Below are 20,561 nucleotides of genomic sequence, written 5' to 3' on the forward strand. Positions count from 1 at the left end.
TGTAATGACTTCTGAGGCAAGTTTGCAGTGCTGATTTTCCAACCTCTGGCAACACCTACCTGCAATGTAAGGCCAACGCTAACTTTAAGGAAATTTATTTCTGGCAATGCTGTAGAACTTTTACACATTCCTGCTGACTGACATTAATGAGCCTGATCCTTGTGTAAAGCCATACGTAGAGACACTGGCAACCTGTCTACCATAAGGCCAAATTAATAAATAATTAACCTGGTTTTAGGGTCTTTGGAGTGTGGGGGAAGGTACCGCCCCCCAGAGATGTCTCTGACAAGAGAGAGAGCAAACAAAGTGTACTGTCCACGGGAAACCAAGAGTTTGGTTTTCTAAATCATTTGCTCTTCCTCATTTCCTGAATCTCTCCCTTGTGACAGCTATTGATTTGATAATGGAAATCAATTATGGATAATGGCTTCTACATGGGTCCACTTATCAGGGAGGATCAGGAGCAGATTATGTTGCAAAACATTTGCATTTGCACACTAAGATGATGGAGCCAAAACATCTCCACTGGACAAAAATTAAATAAACACACATAATATATTAAGTTTACATCATTAAATAAAGCAAAGAATAGCGTGGCTGAACATCTGAGTTACTTCTCATCATCCTATTTCTTACTTTTACAAACAACAGCTTGGGGAATAACCCTGACATATTCTGAGGGAAATATTCTCACAGGAGAACAAGCACCCACTTCTCCCGATGACCAAATTGATACGTGGGAGTTTATGGAAAAGTCTCAGACAGCGTCAGAGCATGACATAGTGACTCAGCTTGTAGGCGGCCTCTCTAACACGTCAAAAGACCCCACCGGTTTGTCTGAAGTGAAAGCAGACTGTTGGCCCATCCTCGGGTTTCACTACACATTTGGACATCATCTACACACATGCAAACATGCACAGGGATCTGAGTTCTTTTTGCAAACGCAAAAGGCTGAATTTCATGAGCTGGATCTGAGAAAACGTGGACCCTTGCTCCATATGAGGAAAAAAGTAAGTAGATTATTTACATTTTTACATGCTATTTTGCACAAAGAGTCTGTCTGCTGGTGCTCAGTAAACAGCAAAAATGGTTTTTCCCTTCCATTCCTTTCACCGCTGTTTTAGCTACTGATCATTTTGAGGATCACAATGACAAAACACAAATGTATCTATCATTGTTAGTTTTGCAGAAACTGACCCTTTTTAAATGAAAACAAACACATGAACCAATGATAATACTAAATATGTCACTACTGCAGCATAAATTGCACCTGTGGGAGAGGAAGAGACATGTTTGAATGATAAAGAATCCTGTTTTTGAAAGACAATTCACTGTTCTAAGGGCTTCGTGGTATTGACTCAATATTGTGCTGCAGTTGCACTTTAAAACGGGTTGCAAAGTGAAAGGGTCATAGGAAATCTAATATGAAGACTAATAAGAAATAGAGACAAAATGTTTTTAAGCACCTATCCAAAGCCAAAAGCTTTGTAAGAAATTAAAGTAATTAAAAAATTAGAATTTAAAATGATACTGATTATATAACTTCTTAATGTCAAGAACAATGTCTCTGTTGCCTTAATTTCCCACATTAAAACATTCACTAACTATTTTTAATCCACATAAACCGAAATAGAGCAAAACAGGTTTGATGAGATGACCCTTTTTGTTTTAAGATAAATTTAGAGCCTTTATCTGACTTAGACTGGCAGACGTACAAAACATGATATCTTGCTTCCTATACTTTTAATATTCTCCTTATAATGCTATATTTTTATATATTTAAAACCTTTACCTATATATATTAAAGCATTATATTAAAATGGTGTTTAAATAGAATCTGTAATCAGTGTTCCAGGTTTGAGGCATTTAAATATTGCCATTTTCTCACACAGTCTAAGGTGTTCCTGATGCTAAAATCCCAAACAAATCATTTTGTGGTTTCTTAAATAGAATAAAGGTTTCATCATTTTTAAACTGTGTATTAAATATGGTTTATTTTATTTATCGTAACAGGGAGTATGGGCTTCCATTGCAGGATTTTACAAAATACAAAGTTTTTAAAAGTACATAGCAGAAGAAACAATTACATTGATGACATCACAAGAGGCATAATAATCAAGCTAATATCAGCTAATATTAATAATGAAATGGCATAAAAATGACATAAGACTGACAAAATAGTAAAACAAATAGAAAAACTATCAATAACATGTTTCTAATTAGGAGATTTATATTAATTTTCTTTCTACAGAAGCATCTGTCTACTAGCCTTAAAGAATCTTTGTTAAGTGCAGAATAATCTAGGTCACGTTTGATTAAAGTATTTTAGATTTAAAACTACTACAGACTAGACCATCTTCTTCAGATACATATTTTTTTCTTACATTGCATAACACAAGGGGGTGCTCTCCAATGAGGGGACATTTAAATAAAAACTCAAAACCTTTGGAGAGCCTGTATAGTGTTCATGGTTCCCCCTTGACGGATTGGCTCCCTGGGTAAAGAGCCATATCTCCCATATAAAAACATTATTGCCCTCAACAAAGTAGCATTTTTAGTTTTCTTGTGAAAATATACTCTGCTAAAAGTATGTTACCGTCATCTAATTTGAGGTAAAAAAGTAAAAAAATATATTGTTTGATACATGTGTTTTGGCTTTAGATCATCAGCACAACTTGTGTCCTCTTGGGTCTGTTTTCAAGTTTGCATCTTTGCTCTGGGAAATTTGGAACACCAATTACTGATGATGTGAGCAAGCTGTCCATATTGGTGAGATTAGTATCTTGCTGTACAAATCACATTGACCGCATACATTTCTGAATGTACTGCGTATTTCGTAACTGACCATAACACTTTTCCTCGCTGTTCTTATTTCCACTGCAGAAGCAGAATATCCCCACTGATTATGAGATCCCTGTTAGTTACATTCCCAAAGAGGTGGTATGTATAACAAATAGATGAGAAAGAATGAGGTAGTTAAATAAGGAATGATGAATTTCATATTAACTAAGAAGGTTATCTGCTTGTCTACCTGCATCACAGGCCGGCACATGCTGGGTGGTTTTAAATATCTATCCTTTGGAGGAAAGTCTTCGAAATCTGGCCAGCTTGTTTGGTGCCATGTCCTCCAACAAAGATAACATAATCGTCTTCATTGCAATGCTGAAGAGCTTACGTTTCACCTTTGACCACGAAGAACTGGTGGGTAATAGGCAGCTTCATTCACTGTGTGCTCTTTTCTCGAGAGCAAAAATAATATTTTACTGTACTTATTAGGTTATAGCTAGAAGAAAAAATACATTGCAAAACAACTTTAGTTCTGATAGGCAGCTCTAAAGGGAGGCAACACGTGAAGATTTTAGAGACTGTTTGGACATTTAATTGCATGAGTGAATTATTTCAGGATGGTTTGTTGGCTGATCCCCCAGGAAGAAGCAATGCAGGTCTTCCAGTGTCACTATCAAAAAAAGAGCTTAGTGTCTGGACTTTACTTTGACTACATCCAAGACCTCTTACATGCTGCCACTCAAGGAACGTCAAGCTTCTCCTGCAAGCCACCGCCATGCCTTAATCATCAGCAAACACCAGGTCCATAATTTCTTTGCATCTGTTAACTGTTTTAATCTAACACATGCTTCAAAAGAAATTAAAAAAGTAGACAATTATCGATTTAATGTTGTACAGAAAGTGTGATGCCATGCCTAGCCACTATCCTGTTTCTCATGTGTAAGCATATTCAATTACAACTGCAATAATTATCTTCTTGCAGAAGGTCAAGAGGAGAGTCGCAAATACAGCTGGTTAAAGAGAAGCGCCTTGCTTTTGGTGCTAATCCCCTTCACAGCCTGTGTAGTGCTGATTGTTTGGCAGGTAAGAAGAGCATAGAATTTCACCATGTAATCCTTAGTGTTATAAAAATCTGAAGGGGACAATAAATATAACTCAAATTATGTGTACCTTTTAAATAACATGGGAAACAGAAATGAGAAGTCTTTTCTTTATACTAAATGAACAATTGGTAAATAAAGCTGTTGGCCATTTAAAAGTACTTGGAAATGAAAACCATAAAAGAATCCGAACCAGCTTTGGACATTTTGTAAGCTGTCAAGAAAGACCTTAAAAAGTTTATGGCTTAGAGAACAATAATTGTTACCATTAGTTTACTCACAACTTTGTGGAAAACAATTATAAATATGCCCATATTCTAAAATCTTTAAGATGTACACTTTCAGTTTTAACTTGTTTAATACTGCCACTATTGTAACTTAATTTTGCATTGGGCTGATAAATATCTTTAAATAACTCCAATACCTCTAATAACTCCAATGCTAGCATTTGCAAGCCATATGCTTTGAGCAAAATAAAGATGATAAACTTTTGAAACATTTACCTTTACAATAACAGTTCTTTATTATGATGTAGTTTTCACATTTTTATTATACTTTAAAATTTAAACAATAGTTTATTTGCTCCATAAGAACACGTTCTAGTTTTAAGTAAACCTTTATTGGTACTAGCTGAAGTGCTGATGTGTTAGATCGGCCATCCAGTTCTCTTTGAACCTGTAAGTCCTTTATGGAAATACAACAAGAAAACACTTTTAGTCGGAATTCTGATCGGGAAAGCTGGAGGTGACCCAACAGCCCTAACTTTAAGTAAATACATATTAAACTATTTGGAAGCCCTTCTCACAGTATGTGTCTTATTTATCCAATGGCATACATAATATCTATTTGTGTACATGTTCGTTTAGTGTTCAAACACATAAAACTAACACATAAAACTGAGTAGTTTACAACAAAAAATAGAAAATGGGGAGAAATGAGGAAAAGAAATATGAAAAGCCCACCTTCATGATGGAAGACATTTTTACCACTGCCAAAACACAGCATGGCCCGTGAGACGTCATGAGTGAACCAATATAGTCTCCATCTCAACCACCTATCAGTGCAGTATACACCAGTTAATGTAAGAAGAGGGGAGACATTTAGACAGTTGTACAAATGGCAGGATAGCTGTGAGATTGTGTCTTTCATCATGTTGGTGGTGAAAACTGCAATGTTAAATTAGATTGCACTCATCAGTATCTTCTTCTGTGAAAATTTTGCTGAAATTTAAAAGTAGGAAATGTAGATTAATACATTTGAACAGCAACATAGTTAAGTGTGGGATCATTCCCTTATTTGACTCCCAACTTCTGAGGTAAATGGATTGCAGCCCACATATAATAGACTGTTTAACCTAGTATCATAGAATAGCGGTGGTTAATTGCCTTTTGACCTCAAAAGCTTTCCTTAAAAGGACATTCCGGATGCTGAATTTCCTCCCACATTGATTTTTATGTATTTGTGCCTCTTTGTTGTCAGTCTAACAAATCCCGTGAGTTTATCTGCCCACATTTTAGAGAGCATTTCCAAGAAGACAAGGCTTGTAAATTTGACAGCCGCTCATCAAATATTTAGGTGACATTTGGAACTCTGGTAATGTCAAAGCCACTTGCACAATTATCTGTGCCTGTGTTTTTTAATTTCTCCTTTTTTTCCTAGGTAAAGTCTGGGCCAAGCCTTGTTGCGTGCAAAACTTCAAATGGCCGAACCGCATCTCCCGACATGATCCCAACTGTGTCTGTCTCCATCCCACTTCAAGCACTCACCCACGCCGCAGACTGCCAGGCAACGGGGGAGGCAATCTCTGAACATGAGAGTGGATGAATCCTGATAGTGTAGAAAAATTAGTGTGGTCTGCCATTTTCCTGCTCAAGCACCAGAGAAACTGGATGAGAGAAAGTCTGCTGGTGTATATGGAAAGTGTGTTAGCAAGGTTCACCGGGTTCTTGAGTCTAAACAAGAGTAATCTCAATAGTTGGCTCTCTCCAAAACGGGCTGCTGATGTAAAAACATCATATTGTCTTGGCTGGTGAATAAAAGCTCTTAGCTGGTCTGTTCTGTGAAGTTAAAAGCCACTTTAATGTCATTCAGGCTATTGTGGGGCCTTATTTGGGAGCTTATCGACGGGGCTTCACATCAGCACAATGCTACACAGTTCAGAGAACCTTGTTATTTTGATATGGAACAACACTCATGATGTCATGGTTGTTGAAGTGATTGTCCTTTCATTTCTCTACAGTCTACAGAGTTCTTTGGAAATCTTTTAAAGATTCATGGAACAAAGTCCATTCCTACGAAGGTCGTGTGAATATCAAAACCACAGAAAGGACTGATGAAACTTCTCTTCTACTTGTTGTTGACATTGTTGCAATCTGTTATCTGTCACAAATGATGGACCTACTAGTCACGAACAACACTCTGAGGAGTAAATCAAATGTCTGACTATGAATCAAAGATCTGACCAGATGGCAGATAGCCATGGCCAGAGGCACTTTGAATCCAGTCATTGTGTTTCAGAGTCTGTTGCTCGGTGATCTATTGCTGCTCCTCGGCCACTGCAAGTCTGTTGGGAGGTTTTTAATGCCTCAGTTAGGGAGTCAATCACTTTCAGTCATAAGAGCATGACTCTCAGAGTGTGAGTGCTCTTGTACTGCATGTGTCAGAGACCAGGACCAAGAGACAGGACAGGCACAGCGAGGGAAAGTGAGGGAGATAGAGACGGACGGATAGATGAACGGATGAGCTCAGTGAGGAGCATAAGGAGGGATTGTTCTCATCACAAAAGAGCAGGCCGTAGGCTGAAGGAAGTGCCAGTTGCAAACATGACCAATGTCGACAGATCTCTATGAATCAACCGGCTAAGAATCTTCGCAAACCGCAGGCTATGTAGTTGAATCTGCAGGCATTGGTCAGCATTTCAAAAACAATTCACTTGATTTATTTCCAAAATAGGTATTTGACATATGGATTATTCTATAGTGAGATGTTTTGGATGAGGTTCAAAACCAAGCAAACATTTCACATCTTCTAAGTGTACTATATCGGTGAATTTCATTTTTGTAATTGTAAGTAAATGAGTATTTGTATGTGTGATGTTTAAGTTATTTTATTACACTTTGAATGTCTAATAAACCTTTTCCAACAGTTGGAAACAAACAGACATAATTTCAATATGAATGCTTCAGGGTCGTGGTTCCCAAACTTAACACTGGTGTTATTTGGGCTACCTTTAGGTCCTACCTACACTACTGTAAATTTTCTTTTTATTTCTAGGTTTGTGATAATTCTGCATGATTTACAAGCAGTTTTATGGATTCCAATGAAAAATGCTGCAATACCAATGCTGCCCCACTAGGTTGCAATAATCTGCTATAATTTACTAAATTAAAACCCAAAAGAGCAATTTCCTGATCTTGTCTAATGGTTCATGCTGTTTGTATTTAGGATAATTTTGGAGATAACCAAGCAGCCCCATGTTTAGTATCAAATACAGCTGCAGTACTGTATTTATTGGTGCTCATAACAATTTTTATCTTTTCAGCCCAAAGTCCTACCAAGCTATGTATAACCTCTTTTTGTGGGCAATTTCATAAAGTATTTAAAAACAAAATAATGCAGCTAAATATGATAAATTGTTATCATCTCATACTGAGCATAGTAGCAAATCCCAGCAGCTTTGACTTCTGAGACAAATGGAGCAGAAAGCAGTGCTGGGGTTAAAATTATCCTAAAAATGTTGTTTATGTTTTCTTTTAGTTTATGTTTACTCTTCCCTCTCAGTCATAAATATCTGCAGCTTACATTTGAAGAAAAATGGAAACAGACTCAGGGCAAAGCAAGACAGATGTGGAATAACTCTTTTAGCCCCAGAATGATACACTAGGCATGTGCAAAGGTTAGGTGATGGTCATTTAACCCCTTGCCATTTTGTACCTTTGTAGTTTTGGTCGTTTTGTGCTTTTCGGGTACGGAATAGTTCTGTCTGTCGATTGATGTTTTGTTCCAACCATGCATACATTCGTACCCACCAAGGAGAAAATTTGTTGCAGCTTTGACAAGCAAATATTGGAAGTAATTATTTATTTATAGACAACTTTCAAGAAATATTCAATTGAATTCAATTTATTTATATAGCCCAATTCACAACACATGTTGTCTCAAACCACTTCACAAAAGTCAGGTACATACATTCCAATTAATCCTAACCATTGAACAGTGCTGTCAGATTCAGTTATTTATTCAAATTAGATACAAAGTTTTTCTGTCTAAGAAAACCCAGCAGATTGCATCCAGTCAGTGACTTGCAGCATTTACTCCTCCCGGATGAGCATGTAGAGACAGTGGAGAGGAAAAACTCCCTTTTAACAGGAAGAAACCTCCAGCAGAACCAGGCTCAGTGTGAGCAGCCATCTGCCATGACCGACTGGGGGTTTAGAGAGCAGAGCAGAGACACAAAAAAAAACACAGAAGCACTGATCCAGGAGTACTTTCTATGGGAAGGAAAAGTAAATGTTAATGGATGTAGCTCCTTTAGTTGTTTCATCTAGAAAGAAAGAACAGATAAACTCTGAGCCAGTTTTCAAGGTTAGAGTCTGAAAGAGAGCACATAGAGTTAGTCACAGTAGAAGCTCAGCCAGTAGCTATGTCTAGGAGAGAGAAAGGGTTAAACACTGAAAGACAGGGCCATGTGGATCATCGGTAGAGGGTGAGCATTACGTTGTTGCCAGCAGAAGCTTGGACGATGCCCCTCTCCAGAAAGGTGTCACGGGTAGACACAGAGTCAGGCCAGGTGTAGCTTCTAGGAAGAGAAAAGAGAGAGAACATAAAGTTAGAAGCTGACATAACAACAAATAATGCAAAATTGGAGAGTAGTGTGAGAATGTAGCAAAGAGAGGTGAAAGTGGTCATTATGTCCTCCAGCAGCCTAAGCCTATAGCAGCATAACTACAGAGATAGCTCAGGATAACCTAAGCCACTAACTATAAGCTTTATCAAAAAGGAAAGTTTTAAGCCTAGCCTTAAAAGTAGACAAGGTGTCTGCCTCACGGACTAAAACTGGAAGCTGGTTATACAGGAGAGGAGCTCGATAACTAAAGGATCTGCCTCCCATTCTACTTCTAGAGACTCTAGGAACCACCAGTAAACCTGCAGTCTGAGAAAGAAGTGCTCTGTTAGGAACATATGGAACAATCAGATCTCTGATGTATGATGGAGCTAGATCATTAAAGGCTTTATATGTGAGGAGGAGAATTTGAAATTCTGTTCTGGATTTAACAGGGAGCCAATGAAGGGAAGCTAAAATAGGAGAAATATGATCTCTCTTTTTAATTTTCATCAGAACTCTTGCTGCAGCATTTTGAATCAGCTGAAGGCTTTTAACTGCATTTTGTGGACATCCTGATAGTAAAGTATTACAATAGTCCAGCCTTGAAGTAACAAATGCATGGACTAGTTTTTCAGTGTCACTCCTGGATAGGATATTTCTAATTTTGGCAATGTTCTGGAGGTAAACATTATATTTAAGCTATCACTTCCAGTGTCGACATGAATGTTAAAATCCCCCACTATAATAACCTTATCTGTATTTAACACTAAAATCAGATAAAAGGTCTGAAAACTGATCTAAAAATTGAGAGTAAGGGCCTGGTGGACAGTACAAAACAACAAACAGAAGTGGTTTTAGTGCTTTGCAATTTGGATGAGGAAAACTAAGGATTAAATATTCAAAAGAGTTGTAGCTATTGATTGGTCTGGGACTAATCAATAAATCGGACTGAAAGATGGTTGCTACTCCTCCTCCTCGCCCAGTATTTTGAGGAATGTGAAAATTTAAATAATTAGTAGGAGTTGACTCATTTATAGTAACATAACCCTCTTGCTGCAGCCTGTGAGGCAAAATAAATCAATCTGATTGTCACAAATCAGGTCACTAACTAGCAAAATCTTTGAAGAGAGAGATCTTATGTTCAGTAAGCCACATTTAAGTGTTTTATTTTTCTTTTCAGTCTGAGTTTTATTTATTTTTATGAGATTTTCATGATTTCTTCCTTTTACATTATTTTTTAATCTATTCAGTTTGGGCCATGGGCGAGACACTGTATTAATAGGGAATGGGTGGGTAGCAGTACAGAAGCTGCAGAGAGGTGTTAAACTACGACCCTGCTTCCTGGTCTGAACCCTGGATTGTCAGAGGTTTGGAGAACTAATAAATTCGGCCAGATTCCTAGAAAGAAGAGCAGCTCCATCCAAAGTGGGATGGTTGCCGTCTCTCCGGATCAGACCAGGTTTTACGATTTTAAAACTCGAGTAAACACTATCTTCCAGTATCATTAGACAGAACAATTTTGGTTTGATATAGGGTCTTAGGTTGTTGTATTTCATATGAGTCAGCTGGCCTAAACACAAAAGTTTCAGATAACATTCAAATAATTCAAATTATATGTGAGATTTCATCTTTTATTAATGACCATCAATATCCATAATTTATGTAAATACTTAACTTCAACAAAACAAACTGATATGTCATGGTTTAATTACATGGATACAATATGGTTTGTTTACAGGTATGACATTGAACTAGGAAGCTACAATATGTCAATGAGAAGCTACAAAATTGGGAAATGAATTGACAAATGGGCTCATTGATCCAGAGCAGCAAAGGTCTGTATAATAAACAGATCAGATCCAGAAGCATGAGGAAAGGCTTTGCACCATTGACCTTCTCAGATGTTCTACCTGGTGGAACATTCATCGCAGTGCTGAGAGGCTGCAGAACCTCCTCTGGTCGTCCCTGATTCAATCAGAACATTGTCCTATGAAGAGTTTTCTTCCTCTCCTTCAGGTAAACCTACAGCGCCGCATGGAGTCCGAACTGTGGGTTTTTAGCTGCTGGTACTGAACAAGATCCAGCAGAACCATAAACAGGAAATGGACTATACCCAGGAGGTGAGGTGGTACTTTCAACTTTACTTCCTGAATCTGCCTTCAGATATTTGTTGTGAGCTGTTGCATAATAAACTAATCTGACTACTTTATTACACTGTTGGTAGATCTTGAAATGTCATCATCATCAATGTCATCATTTTAATACTCTCCCCATATATAGTTCTCAAATACTGTATACACCACAAACTGAATTGGTATAAATATCTTATTTATAAACCAAAGCTGCTGTGTATCAACAGGAGGTGGAAATAAAGAAGAACATAAACAATTTGCAAAATATCTGAGTTAGTCTGGACAAATATTCAGACAAAAAACATTTTATCACTTATTTGCAAGGTAAATAGGAAAAAGATTAACCACTATGTAGAGCTCATAAGTCCCGACAGCTGAAAAGATTAGTTGTTCAAATATATTGATCTTTGCCTTACCAAAAACTTCACAACTCACACGAATTAAAGCAGATAACACTGAAACAGGAACAAATACTGGTGGCTTCTTATGCTACTATTCTATTTATCTCTGAAGATCTAATTTGGATCTGGAAATAAAATCAGACCTAACTAAACCATGTTCTAGTTCAATATTGAAAAACTGCTAGGAATACCTAATCAATATGCTTAGTGACCAAACTAACTGCTATTAGTATTTCACACCTAAAATAATCTATTTATCTGCATGTTTGTACTTTTAAAAACTGTTGTAACATGTTAACTAAAGGAGGTTGCATAGTACACTGTAAAGATGGAAATCATTAGAAGAGCAAAAACTCTTTAGAAAGCATTATCTGTAAGGGAACCATGTTGGAGATTGGGGTTTGGAGAGAAACCTTCAACTTTCCAACTCAGCATTATCTTTGCAGCTTGAAAGTTGTAAATGTTATCTTCTGAGTAAAAAATGGACCATATTATTAAACTCCATGCTTTAATCGGTTATGCAGTGCCAACGGATAGGAACAGTCTTTCTTTCTTTCTTTCTTTCTCCAAGTCCTGTTGTACAAGTCCAAGCAGAACCGAGATTGAGTATCAATTAGGAATATGTCCAGTAGGACCATATATTTGTGAATATAAAATATTCTGTATACTGTTGACTATAAAATATTTAGATTATTCATTTTTACTCATAAAATTGTGTGTCTAAAATCATGTTTAAAAAAAGACAATGACTAAGCTTAACAAAACTGAACTGTAGCAACACCAGACCTTTAACTACACAGGACCTTTGCTCATGAAAACTTTGGCACTTAACATGATTTTTGTTATACACTATGATTTGTACATTCCAAATTAATTTAACACAAAAATTTAACTAAACTTTGCAGTCAACATTTACAAAATTAGTAATGTGTCAGTTGCAACCATGCTGTTTTATTGTGCTGGCTCGTTTACATGAACTACACAGATCCCTCTACATTGAGAGGGTTATTTTCCTCAGATAATGTGTATTGTGTACCCCAGAGGTGAAATTGGCTGCAGCACCTAGCAATGGTAAAGCCTGTCTCTGTTCAAACCAACTTAACCAGGTATGATAAATCAGTTTCATATAGTAAAACAGAGGGCACAACAGAGACATAAAGAGTGGTAGACGCAATATAAATATAAAAAAATTATGTTTTCAGATGTACATTTCCTTTACATTTTCCATTGAAAAATAAAATTGCATTTTGTAAATTATAGGCATCCTTTCAATTTTAATATCAAAACTCCAGACTTCAACCCATTTTAGTTGATTTTTAAATCTAAACATGAAATTTCACTATGACAAACCATGGTATTAAACAGAAAATGGAAGGGCGGATGGAGGGACAGCTTGATGGATTTTTTTAGAGAGTGGGACAAGAAATAAAATATGGAATATACTAGTGTCTTCAATGTTTTTACAGGCCAGAAAAATCCTTAAATCAAATTTCCACTGTATAAGAAACCTCGTTATACTTTGCACAGTTTTGATAATACACGTTCATTTGTTGGCTTATTTTCTGAATCACACTTGATTATAATGTCAGTAATACACTGTGGAGAATCGTTTGGGAGTCTACAGACCCGTTTATTGTTGAATCAAATCATCCGGATCTTGGAAAAGAGCCGAAACACCCGCGACATACTCAGAGACGGTTCTTTTACATTATACAAGAACATCCGGCGGAAGTAGTCAGGCTTTTGTTTTGGAAGGCTGGCAGCCAGTGGCCGCCATTATTCTTCGTGGCTTGACGCCCGAGATAAGACGGTTAAATATTTGTAACTATTATATTAAAGCGCAATCTGCTGCTTTATTAGTTGTTTTTGAGCCGCCAGTCAGTTGGGTGAGCTATCCGCGCATTTTAAGGCCAGAATGGACAGACGGTCCCATACAACAGGTAAGTTGCTAAGCTAACTGTAGCGGCCACCGAGAATGGTGTTAAAATAAGACATTGAATGATGCTCCCTTTGCTGCAAGAGGGCTGTTTTCTTCTTAACAGCAACATAAACATTCACATGTCTGCTCTGTTTGTTGAAGATGTGTAATAAGCAAGTAAGCTAACTATGAAGCTGTTTTGGGATTTTTGTCTTTTAAATGAAACTATCCAAATGCGCGGTCCGACCCTCGGTAAAGCATCGCGTAAAGCAGCTAAACAAGCATCGGCCTAGTGGAGTGATATCCTCTTGTAAAGTTTGAATCTAAGTGACCCTAGCTTGGCGCTCAATCTCTCCATCACTGCACATGCACACGCAGACGTGCACTTTTCCAAAAACAACTCTGCAGCCTGTAAAGCATGTGGCCCCTGCTGCAGCGCCCCCTGCGGCAGCACGGGGCTTTACCTTGAAAAAGACCAAAGCATAGTGCATAATTGTTAAGTGGAAAAAAAGAATAAATTATTTTAAGCAATTCTTGCAAGTAGACATTTTAAAAGTGTAGGTTGCAATTCGCAAAATAAATTCTGATAAATATTTTTAGAATCACCTTTTGCTACAATTACAGCTGCAAGCCTTTTGGGGTGTCTTTGCAGGGGTGACCAGCTTTGCAGAAATAGAGACCAAACGTTTTGTCCATTCTTTGCAAAGTAGCTCAAGGTCAGTCAGAACGGACGCAGAACGTCTGTGAACAGCAGTTTTCTAGTCACTCTACAAATTTTCAATTTAATTTAGCTCTCTTTAACTAAGCCATTTAAACACATAGATATGATTTAATGTTAACTATTCCATTGCATGTATAGGGTTTTTGTTCTTCTAGAAGACTGTTTCCTCATTGCCAAACATTGATCTCTCAATGAATGATTAAGAAAAGAAAAAGGTTTTCATCATACAACTGTGTGACTGTTCTCATTGTACATCTAACTGGCACCAACTGCATCATTTGTAAGGTTGCAGCCGTAATGTCTTCAAACTTGTTTCCAGCTGCTGGAGCTTCCCTCCCTCTGGCCTCCCTCCGCCTGCTGGCCTCCCCGCTGCAGCTGACGTATTCATACATATGGCAGGTCATACGGCAGAGGAACGTGAAGCATTACTGCAAAGTAGAGGAGTTTGTGACCATGGTGACACAGACTGTTCCGGAACTCCTGAGTTTCAAGCAGACTGCGCAACTTATCCTGGGTTTGAGAGCAAGGGTGAGTTTGTCTTCTCTTTACATTAGATCATAGAGAAATTCAGATTATTTGTTTTCTGATCATTTTTATATTGGTGTTTGTGTTTATTCATCTAGATAATCTTGGACCTGCTTCAGAATGACGGCCCACCTGATTCCAAGACTATTCAGAACCATATTAATAGGTTAAAGATAACATCCTCAGCGGTATGCATGCATACTTTAGCTATATATGCCATGTATTCCAACTAATCTCAATCTACTGAAATACTAAGGCATGAATACAATCTGACTGAAGTGTTTTTGTACCATAGAAGGATGTGGAGGTGGAGAAATCACAGACCAACTTCATGGTCCTGATCCAGAACCTGCTTAAAAATCCCAATGAGAGGAAACGTTTCTTTCAAGTATGACCTGACGTGTGTTGGAACCATTTAGTTTAATTGAAACTTGGCTGTATATCCAGTTCACCGGCCCGTTGCATGGTTGCTTGACACATGAAACGACCTCTTTTGCAGGAAGTTTTCCCTGTCCAGTACGGCGTCAAGTTTGACACGGCACTGCAAGCCTTGATTGCTGGCCTGGTTTGCAAGCTGGAGCAACTTCTTCCCGTTCCCAATCTGTCCCAAGTAAGCACGCGCACACATTTACCCCCTGCACTTTGTTTTTTCAATATGTGTGAGAATTAAAATGGATTAAAACAGCGAGAACGTACAGAAAGAAGTGCACATTTTAGTAGTAAGATAAAGTTTGTGCTGAAAAAGGTAATCATAATTTCAACTTTTTGGTACTTCTGCTTTAGCTTGGTGCCATGATCTCAACAGATGCCACACTCCTGGATGCATGTCGGGGCTTCCTCCCCGACCAGGGAGACCTGAAGAGTCTTCTGCAACACCATCAGGGCAAAGGACTCCTTGGTGTTAAAGGTATATGCTGGCACGTTTTTTTCAAAGTTACAACCACAAACTTGGGATGAAGCAGAAGAAAAATATCTGAAACGTGTGGCATGCATTTATATTTTAGCCTCTTACTCTGGTACCCCTAAATAAAAATCTGTTTAACCATTTGCCTTCAAAAGCCTTCTTATTGAGCAAAGGAGCAAATGTTGGTCTGTCACATACAATAACCATACAGGTCCTTCTCAAAATATTAGCATATTGTGATAAAGTTCATTTTTTTCCATAATGTCATGATGAAAATTTAACATTCATATATTTTAGATTCATTGCACACTAACTGAAATATTTCAGGTCTTTTATTGTCTTAATACGGATGATTTTGGCATACAGCTCATGAAAACCCAAAATTCCTATCTCACAAAATTAGCATATCATTAAAAGGGTCTCTAAACGAGCTATGAACCTAATCATCTGAATCAACGAGTTAACTCTAAACACCAGCCTGGTTCATCACTCAAAACCCCAATCATGGGTAAGACTGCCGACCTGACTGCTGTCCAGAAGGCCACTATTGACACCCTCAAGCAAGAGGGTAAGACACAGAAAGACATTTCTGAACGAATAGGCTGTTCCCAGAGTGCTGTATCAAGGCACCTCAGTGGGAAGTCTGTGGGAAGGAAAAAGTGTGGCAGAAAACGCTGCACAACGAGAAGAGGTGACCGGACCCTGAGGAAGATTGTGGAGAAGGGCCGATTCCAGACCTTGGGGGACCTGCGGAAGCAGTGGACTGAGTCTGGAGTAGAAACATCCAGAGCCACCGTGCACAGGCGTGTGCAGGAAATGGGCTACAGGTGCCGCATTCCCCAGGTCAAGCCACTTTTGAACCTGAAACAGCGGCAGAAGCGCCTGACCTGGGCTACAGAGAAGCAGCACTGGACTGTTGCTCAGTGGTCCAAAGTACTTTTTTCGGATGAAAGCAAATTCTGCATGTCATTCGGAAATCAAGGTGCCAGAGTCTGGAGGAAGACTGGGGAGAAGGAAATGCCAGAAGTCCAGTGTCAAGTACCCACAGTTAGTGATGGTCTGGGGTGCCGTGTCAGCTGCTGGTGTTGGTCCACTGTGTTTTATCAAGGGCAGGGTCAATGCAGCTAGCTATCAGGTGATTTTGGAGCACTTCATGCTTCCATCTGCTGAAAAGCTTTATGGAGATGAAGATTTCATTTTTCAGCACGACCTGGCACCTGCTCACAGTGCCAAAACCACTGGTAAATGGTTTACTGACCATGGTATCACTGTGCTCAATTGGCCTGCCAACTCTCCTGACCTGAACCCCATAGAGAATCTGTGGGATATTGTGAAGAGAACGTTGAGAGACTCAAGACCCAACACTCTGGATGAGCTAAAGGCCGCTATCGAAGCATCCTGGGCCTCCATAAGACCTCAGCAGTGCCACAGGCTGATTGCCTCCATGCCACGCCGCATTGAAGCAGTCATTTCTGCCAAAGGATTCCCGACCAAGTATTGAGTGCATAACTGTACATGATTATTTGAAGGTTGACGTTTTTTGTATTAAAAACACTTTTCTTTTATTGGTCGGATGAAATATGCTAATTTTGTGAGATAGGAATTTTGGGTTTTCATGAGCTGTATGCCAAAATCATCCGTATTAAGACAATAAAAGACCTGAAATATTTCAGTTAGTGTGCAATGAATCTAAAATATATGAATGTTAAATTTTCATCATGACATTATGGAAAATAATTAACTTTATCACAATATGCTAATTTTTTGAGAAGGAGCTGTATATGAGTTTATGGCTGTAACCTAATAAAATGTGAAAAAGTCTTATTAAAGTCGTATTAAATACTTTTGGAAAGCACCTTTAGTTCATTTTATGTTTGATTAAAAGTGACAAAGAAGAAATGTGTTATTTTTAATAAAAACACTAGAGCAAACTAACTTTTTTTTGGTTGTTTTTTGTCTGCAGCAACTGTCTCAACTTCAGTGGGCGACTGTGTTCTCTCTTCCCTGGCTTTCATGCCCAAACCAGTAGAAACTCCGCCGCCACCACAGCCACAAAGGCAGCCAGAGGTCACAGTCGTTGACAACAGCCCCGCCTCTCTCAGTGACAGCGAAGATGTTGGAGGTTTTTCAGATGATGCAGCGAGCCCGGCAACCTCTGTTGATGCACCTCAGCAGGAAGTGCCAATAAGTCACAAGTCAGCCGCCGGAAACGGAGCAAAGGAAAAGGCCGTGAGGGCAACCGTGCAAAGCCAGAACCTCGAGCAGGACAAAAGTTCTGAACAGCAGCAGCAGGCCGTAACAACTCCTCAAAGCGAAAGGAAGGATGGAACACCAGCAGCATCAGAGAAACTAGAGTTGCAACAGCTGCCTCTGAAATCAATCCCTTTCAGGGTTGTTCAAGTGCCAGTCAAGACTGCTTCCACCTTAGCGAAAGACAACAAAAAGCCTCAAACCCACCGAGTCACATTACATCAGTGGGTGTCACAGATCGCCACCAACTCGATGTCTCTCCCAGAACTGCCGCCGCTTCCTCCGGGCAGACTGAGCGACGACGACGACCCAAGGCCGAGCATAAGACGAAAGAAGCAGTTGAGACACCTGATTGATCGATTTAACTGTACTGTATGCGATAAGAGCTTCCCCTATCAGTCCAAGCTGATGGACCACGAGCGCATTCACACGGGAGAGAAGCCCTTTCAGTGCTCGGCGTGCAACAAGAGCTTTCGCACGCAGGCGTTCCTCAACAACCACCTGAAGACCCACAGCACGATGCGGCCCTATGCCTGTGGCCAATGCGGTAAGTGTTTCACCAAACTTCAGAGTCTGACAAAGCACATCCTCGCCCACAGCGGCCAGAAGCCTTTCTACTGCAACATCTGCAATAAGGGCTTCACGCAGTCCACCTACTTCAAGCGGCACATGGAATGCCACACGAGCCAGATGACGTTCCCCTGCAAGCACTGCAGCAAAACCTTCCCGACGGCGTTCAAGCTGTCCAACCACGAGCGATGGCACACCCGGGATCGGCCCCACATGTGCGAGCGCTGCGGGAAGAGGTTCCTCGTCCCCAGCTTGTTGAAGAGACACATGGGCTACCACATCGGGGACCGGCAGTATCTCTGCTCCCAGTGCGGAAAGACCTTTGTTTACCTGTCCGACCTGAAGCGGCACCAGCAAGACCACATACCCAAAGCAAAGATCCCATGCCCCGTCTGCCAGAAGAAGTTCTCCAGCAAGTACTGCCTGAGAGTTCATCTGAGGATCCACACCAGAGAGAGACCCTACCGGTGCCCCCTGTGCGACAAGAGCTTCACCCAGGTCGGGAACTTGAAGGTCCACATCCGGCTACACACCAATGAACGGCCCTTCAGCTGCGACGTCTGCGGGAAGACCTACAAGCTGGCATCCCACCTCAACGTCCATAAAAGGACTCACTCATGCAAGAAACCCTGGACATGCGAAACATGTGGGAAGGGGTTCACGGTCCCCGCCCTGCTCAGGAAACACGAGCAGATCCACATAAAGGAGGCGAACCCCGACTTCGCCGGCAAGCGGAGGGTGAAGGGTAAGCACAAGAAGCAGTCCCTAAACAGGAAATACGACGAGGAAGAAGAGGGCAGCGATGACACTTATTAAAGGAGACGGGATAAATGAGAAAGCCCTGATCCGAGTTTAGAGCTTAATGCCGATCCCTGCTCAGATAGGTCAATGAAAACTGCTTCAGCACAAGACACAATTTAAAGATGCCACTGGGCGAGTGGATTTATAACTGAAAACATGTGGCTGATTAAGGGACAACTGAATCTTAAGATTATAGTTAGAATGTAGAATAAAATGAGTGGCTCTTATATGCTTGTGCATGAATAATGGATTTTCCCCTCGATATGAGTTTATTGTTTTAGCAAAGGCAAAAACTGAAGGCTAGATTTTAGAAGTTTAGTTTAAAAAAAAAACAATTATGCACCTATGTGGTTTTTCATAGCTGACGCTCATGTTTGATTTTGACTATTCTGTTTTTGTAAAAACTGTAACACAAAATAGAGAAATTCCCTGCAGTTTCTTTGTGCGAGGTTGTAGATTACACAATTTTGTAATTACAACATTATCCCCAATAATGCATTAAACACTATCTCCTTAATGTTTATTTTTAATGAACACAAAAGAGTGTTGACTGATGTGTTTATAGGCAGAAAGTGATCAAGATTGGTTTTTGTGTGTTTACTGAATGGAAAAATATCTGATTTTTCACTTTTTCACCTGCTGATAACCACTCGGATGATCAAGGGAAAATTGGGAGAATCTGTTCTTTGTCCGATAGACCAGGATCTATTGTTTGAGTAATGTAAACAGGGTTAAAAAATCTGATTTATGGAATTTGAGGAGAAAGCAAATTAGAGATGCACCCATCAGGCTTTTCCTGCCTGGAACCAATTTTCTATAACACTTTAGAAAAGAAATGCACAGCAGGTTCTTTGAACAGTAAATAATGGAATTGGAAGATTATTCCAGTTCATCTGATTTTCATTAAAGTATTAGTTGATGCATTTAGATATCAGAGACGACCAAGTGGAAATCATCCATTTCTAATCTCTTGCTGATTGGTGCATCTCTAGAAAAATCCAGCATCATCCTTTGCATAAGGGTGTATTTTTTATAGTCCACTCGTGTCATACCTTCTAAACAGTACATGTTTCCTCAAAGCATGTGACTTTAGATTAATTTTGTTGTTTGCTGCGTAATAAAACGCTGTACCATATGAATGAAACGTTTTCTGTTAGTGTATTCTGGTGGAAATTGTACTTATCTGCTGTCTTTATTCAATCATAAATGTAAACCCTTAAACTTTTCTGTTTTTGTTAAATGCCATAAGCCCTTTTTGTCTTGATTTATGTATCACAATTGTGTTTTTCTATTTTATGACCGTAATAGTGGAAACTGACTAGATTTAAAGGCGATCACAGCAAATCTGTAATTAAAGTTTGCTGTGATTTTAATATTATGTGTAAGCGGTCATATGTATATACCCTAGGTATACCTGTTCTCAGTATTTTTTGTTTTTCATTTTTTTTAAATAAACTAAAATAATTGGTTTTGTTGTAACTTATAAATGTGTTGTAGGATAAATAAATCTTCTAAATAAATAATAAAAATAACGGACAAGCACTATAGTCTTTTACTACAGCAGACTGCCCATTACTGGGGAGGAGGGTTCCCCGTACCAAGATGGCGGTGGAATTTACGTATCGCT

The 20,561-nt window shown here is 39.2% G+C and overlaps 2 protein-coding genes across 4 annotated transcripts; both read left to right on the forward strand.

The window, feature by feature from the left end:
* The first annotated feature begins 823 nt into the window (after nt 1-823).
* LOC124883160 lies at nt 824-7,298 on the forward strand. Of its 2 annotated transcripts, none has more exons than XM_047390121.1 (7): nt 824-1,010; nt 2,662-2,748; nt 2,884-2,940; nt 3,043-3,201; nt 3,429-3,588; nt 3,770-3,870; nt 5,547-7,298. In XM_047390121.1, the coding sequence occupies exons 1-7, from the start codon at nt 999-1,001 to the stop codon at nt 5,709-5,711; spliced, it is 741 nt and encodes a 246-aa protein (XP_047246077.1). In that variant the 5' UTR covers nt 824-998; the 3' UTR covers nt 5,712-7,298. The 2 variants fall into 2 exon arrangements, with proteins under 2 accessions (XP_047246077.1, XP_047246075.1); XM_047390119.1 differs by having other exon boundaries at nt 828-1,010; nt 2,662-2,769.
* A 5,637-nt stretch (nt 7,299-12,935) lies between these two features.
* Nucleotides 12,936-20,466, forward strand: si:dkey-14d8.1 (zinc finger protein 587). Of its 2 annotated transcripts, none has more exons than XM_047390007.1 (7): nt 12,936-13,185; nt 14,204-14,412; nt 14,508-14,597; nt 14,705-14,797; nt 14,909-15,019; nt 15,193-15,316; nt 17,277-20,466. In XM_047390007.1, the coding sequence occupies exons 1-7, from the start codon at nt 13,161-13,163 to the stop codon at nt 18,947-18,949; spliced, it is 2,325 nt and encodes a 774-aa protein (XP_047245963.1). In that variant the 5' UTR covers nt 12,936-13,160; the 3' UTR covers nt 18,950-20,466. The 2 variants fall into 2 exon arrangements, with proteins under 2 accessions (XP_047245963.1, XP_047245964.1); XM_047390008.1 differs by having other exon boundaries at nt 14,708-14,797.
* Nucleotides 20,467-20,561: the final 95 nt, after the last annotated feature.

Source organism: Girardinichthys multiradiatus, chromosome 17 (genome assembly GCF_021462225.1).
Source record: "Girardinichthys multiradiatus isolate DD_20200921_A chromosome 17, DD_fGirMul_XY1, whole genome shotgun sequence".
Taxonomy (NCBI): Eukaryota; Metazoa; Chordata; class Actinopteri; order Cyprinodontiformes; family Goodeidae; genus Girardinichthys; species Girardinichthys multiradiatus.

What these genes read in the sequence shown, in the direction of transcription:
- LOC124883160 (XM_047390119.1), top strand. An exon ending in TGAGCAAGCTGTCCATATTG is followed by an intron (nt 2,770 to 2,883) that starts GTGAGATTAGTA and finishes TTTCCACTGCAG; the next exon opens with AAGCAGAATATCCCCACTGA. An exon ending in TAATCATCAGCAAACACCAG is followed by an intron (nt 3,589 to 3,769) that starts GTCCATAATTTC and finishes ATCTTCTTGCAG; the next exon opens with AAGGTCAAGAGGAGAGTCGC.
- si:dkey-14d8.1 (XM_047390007.1), top strand. Translation starts at nt 13,161, where the DNA reads ATGGACAGACGGTCCCATACAACAG. An exon ending in TCCTGGGTTTGAGAGCAAGG is followed by an intron (nt 14,413 to 14,507) that starts GTGAGTTTGTCT and finishes TTATTCATCTAG; the next exon opens with ATAATCTTGGACCTGCTTCA. An exon ending in CCGTTCCCAATCTGTCCCAA is followed by an intron (nt 15,020 to 15,192) that starts GTAAGCACGCGC and finishes CTTCTGCTTTAG; the next exon opens with CTTGGTGCCATGATCTCAAC.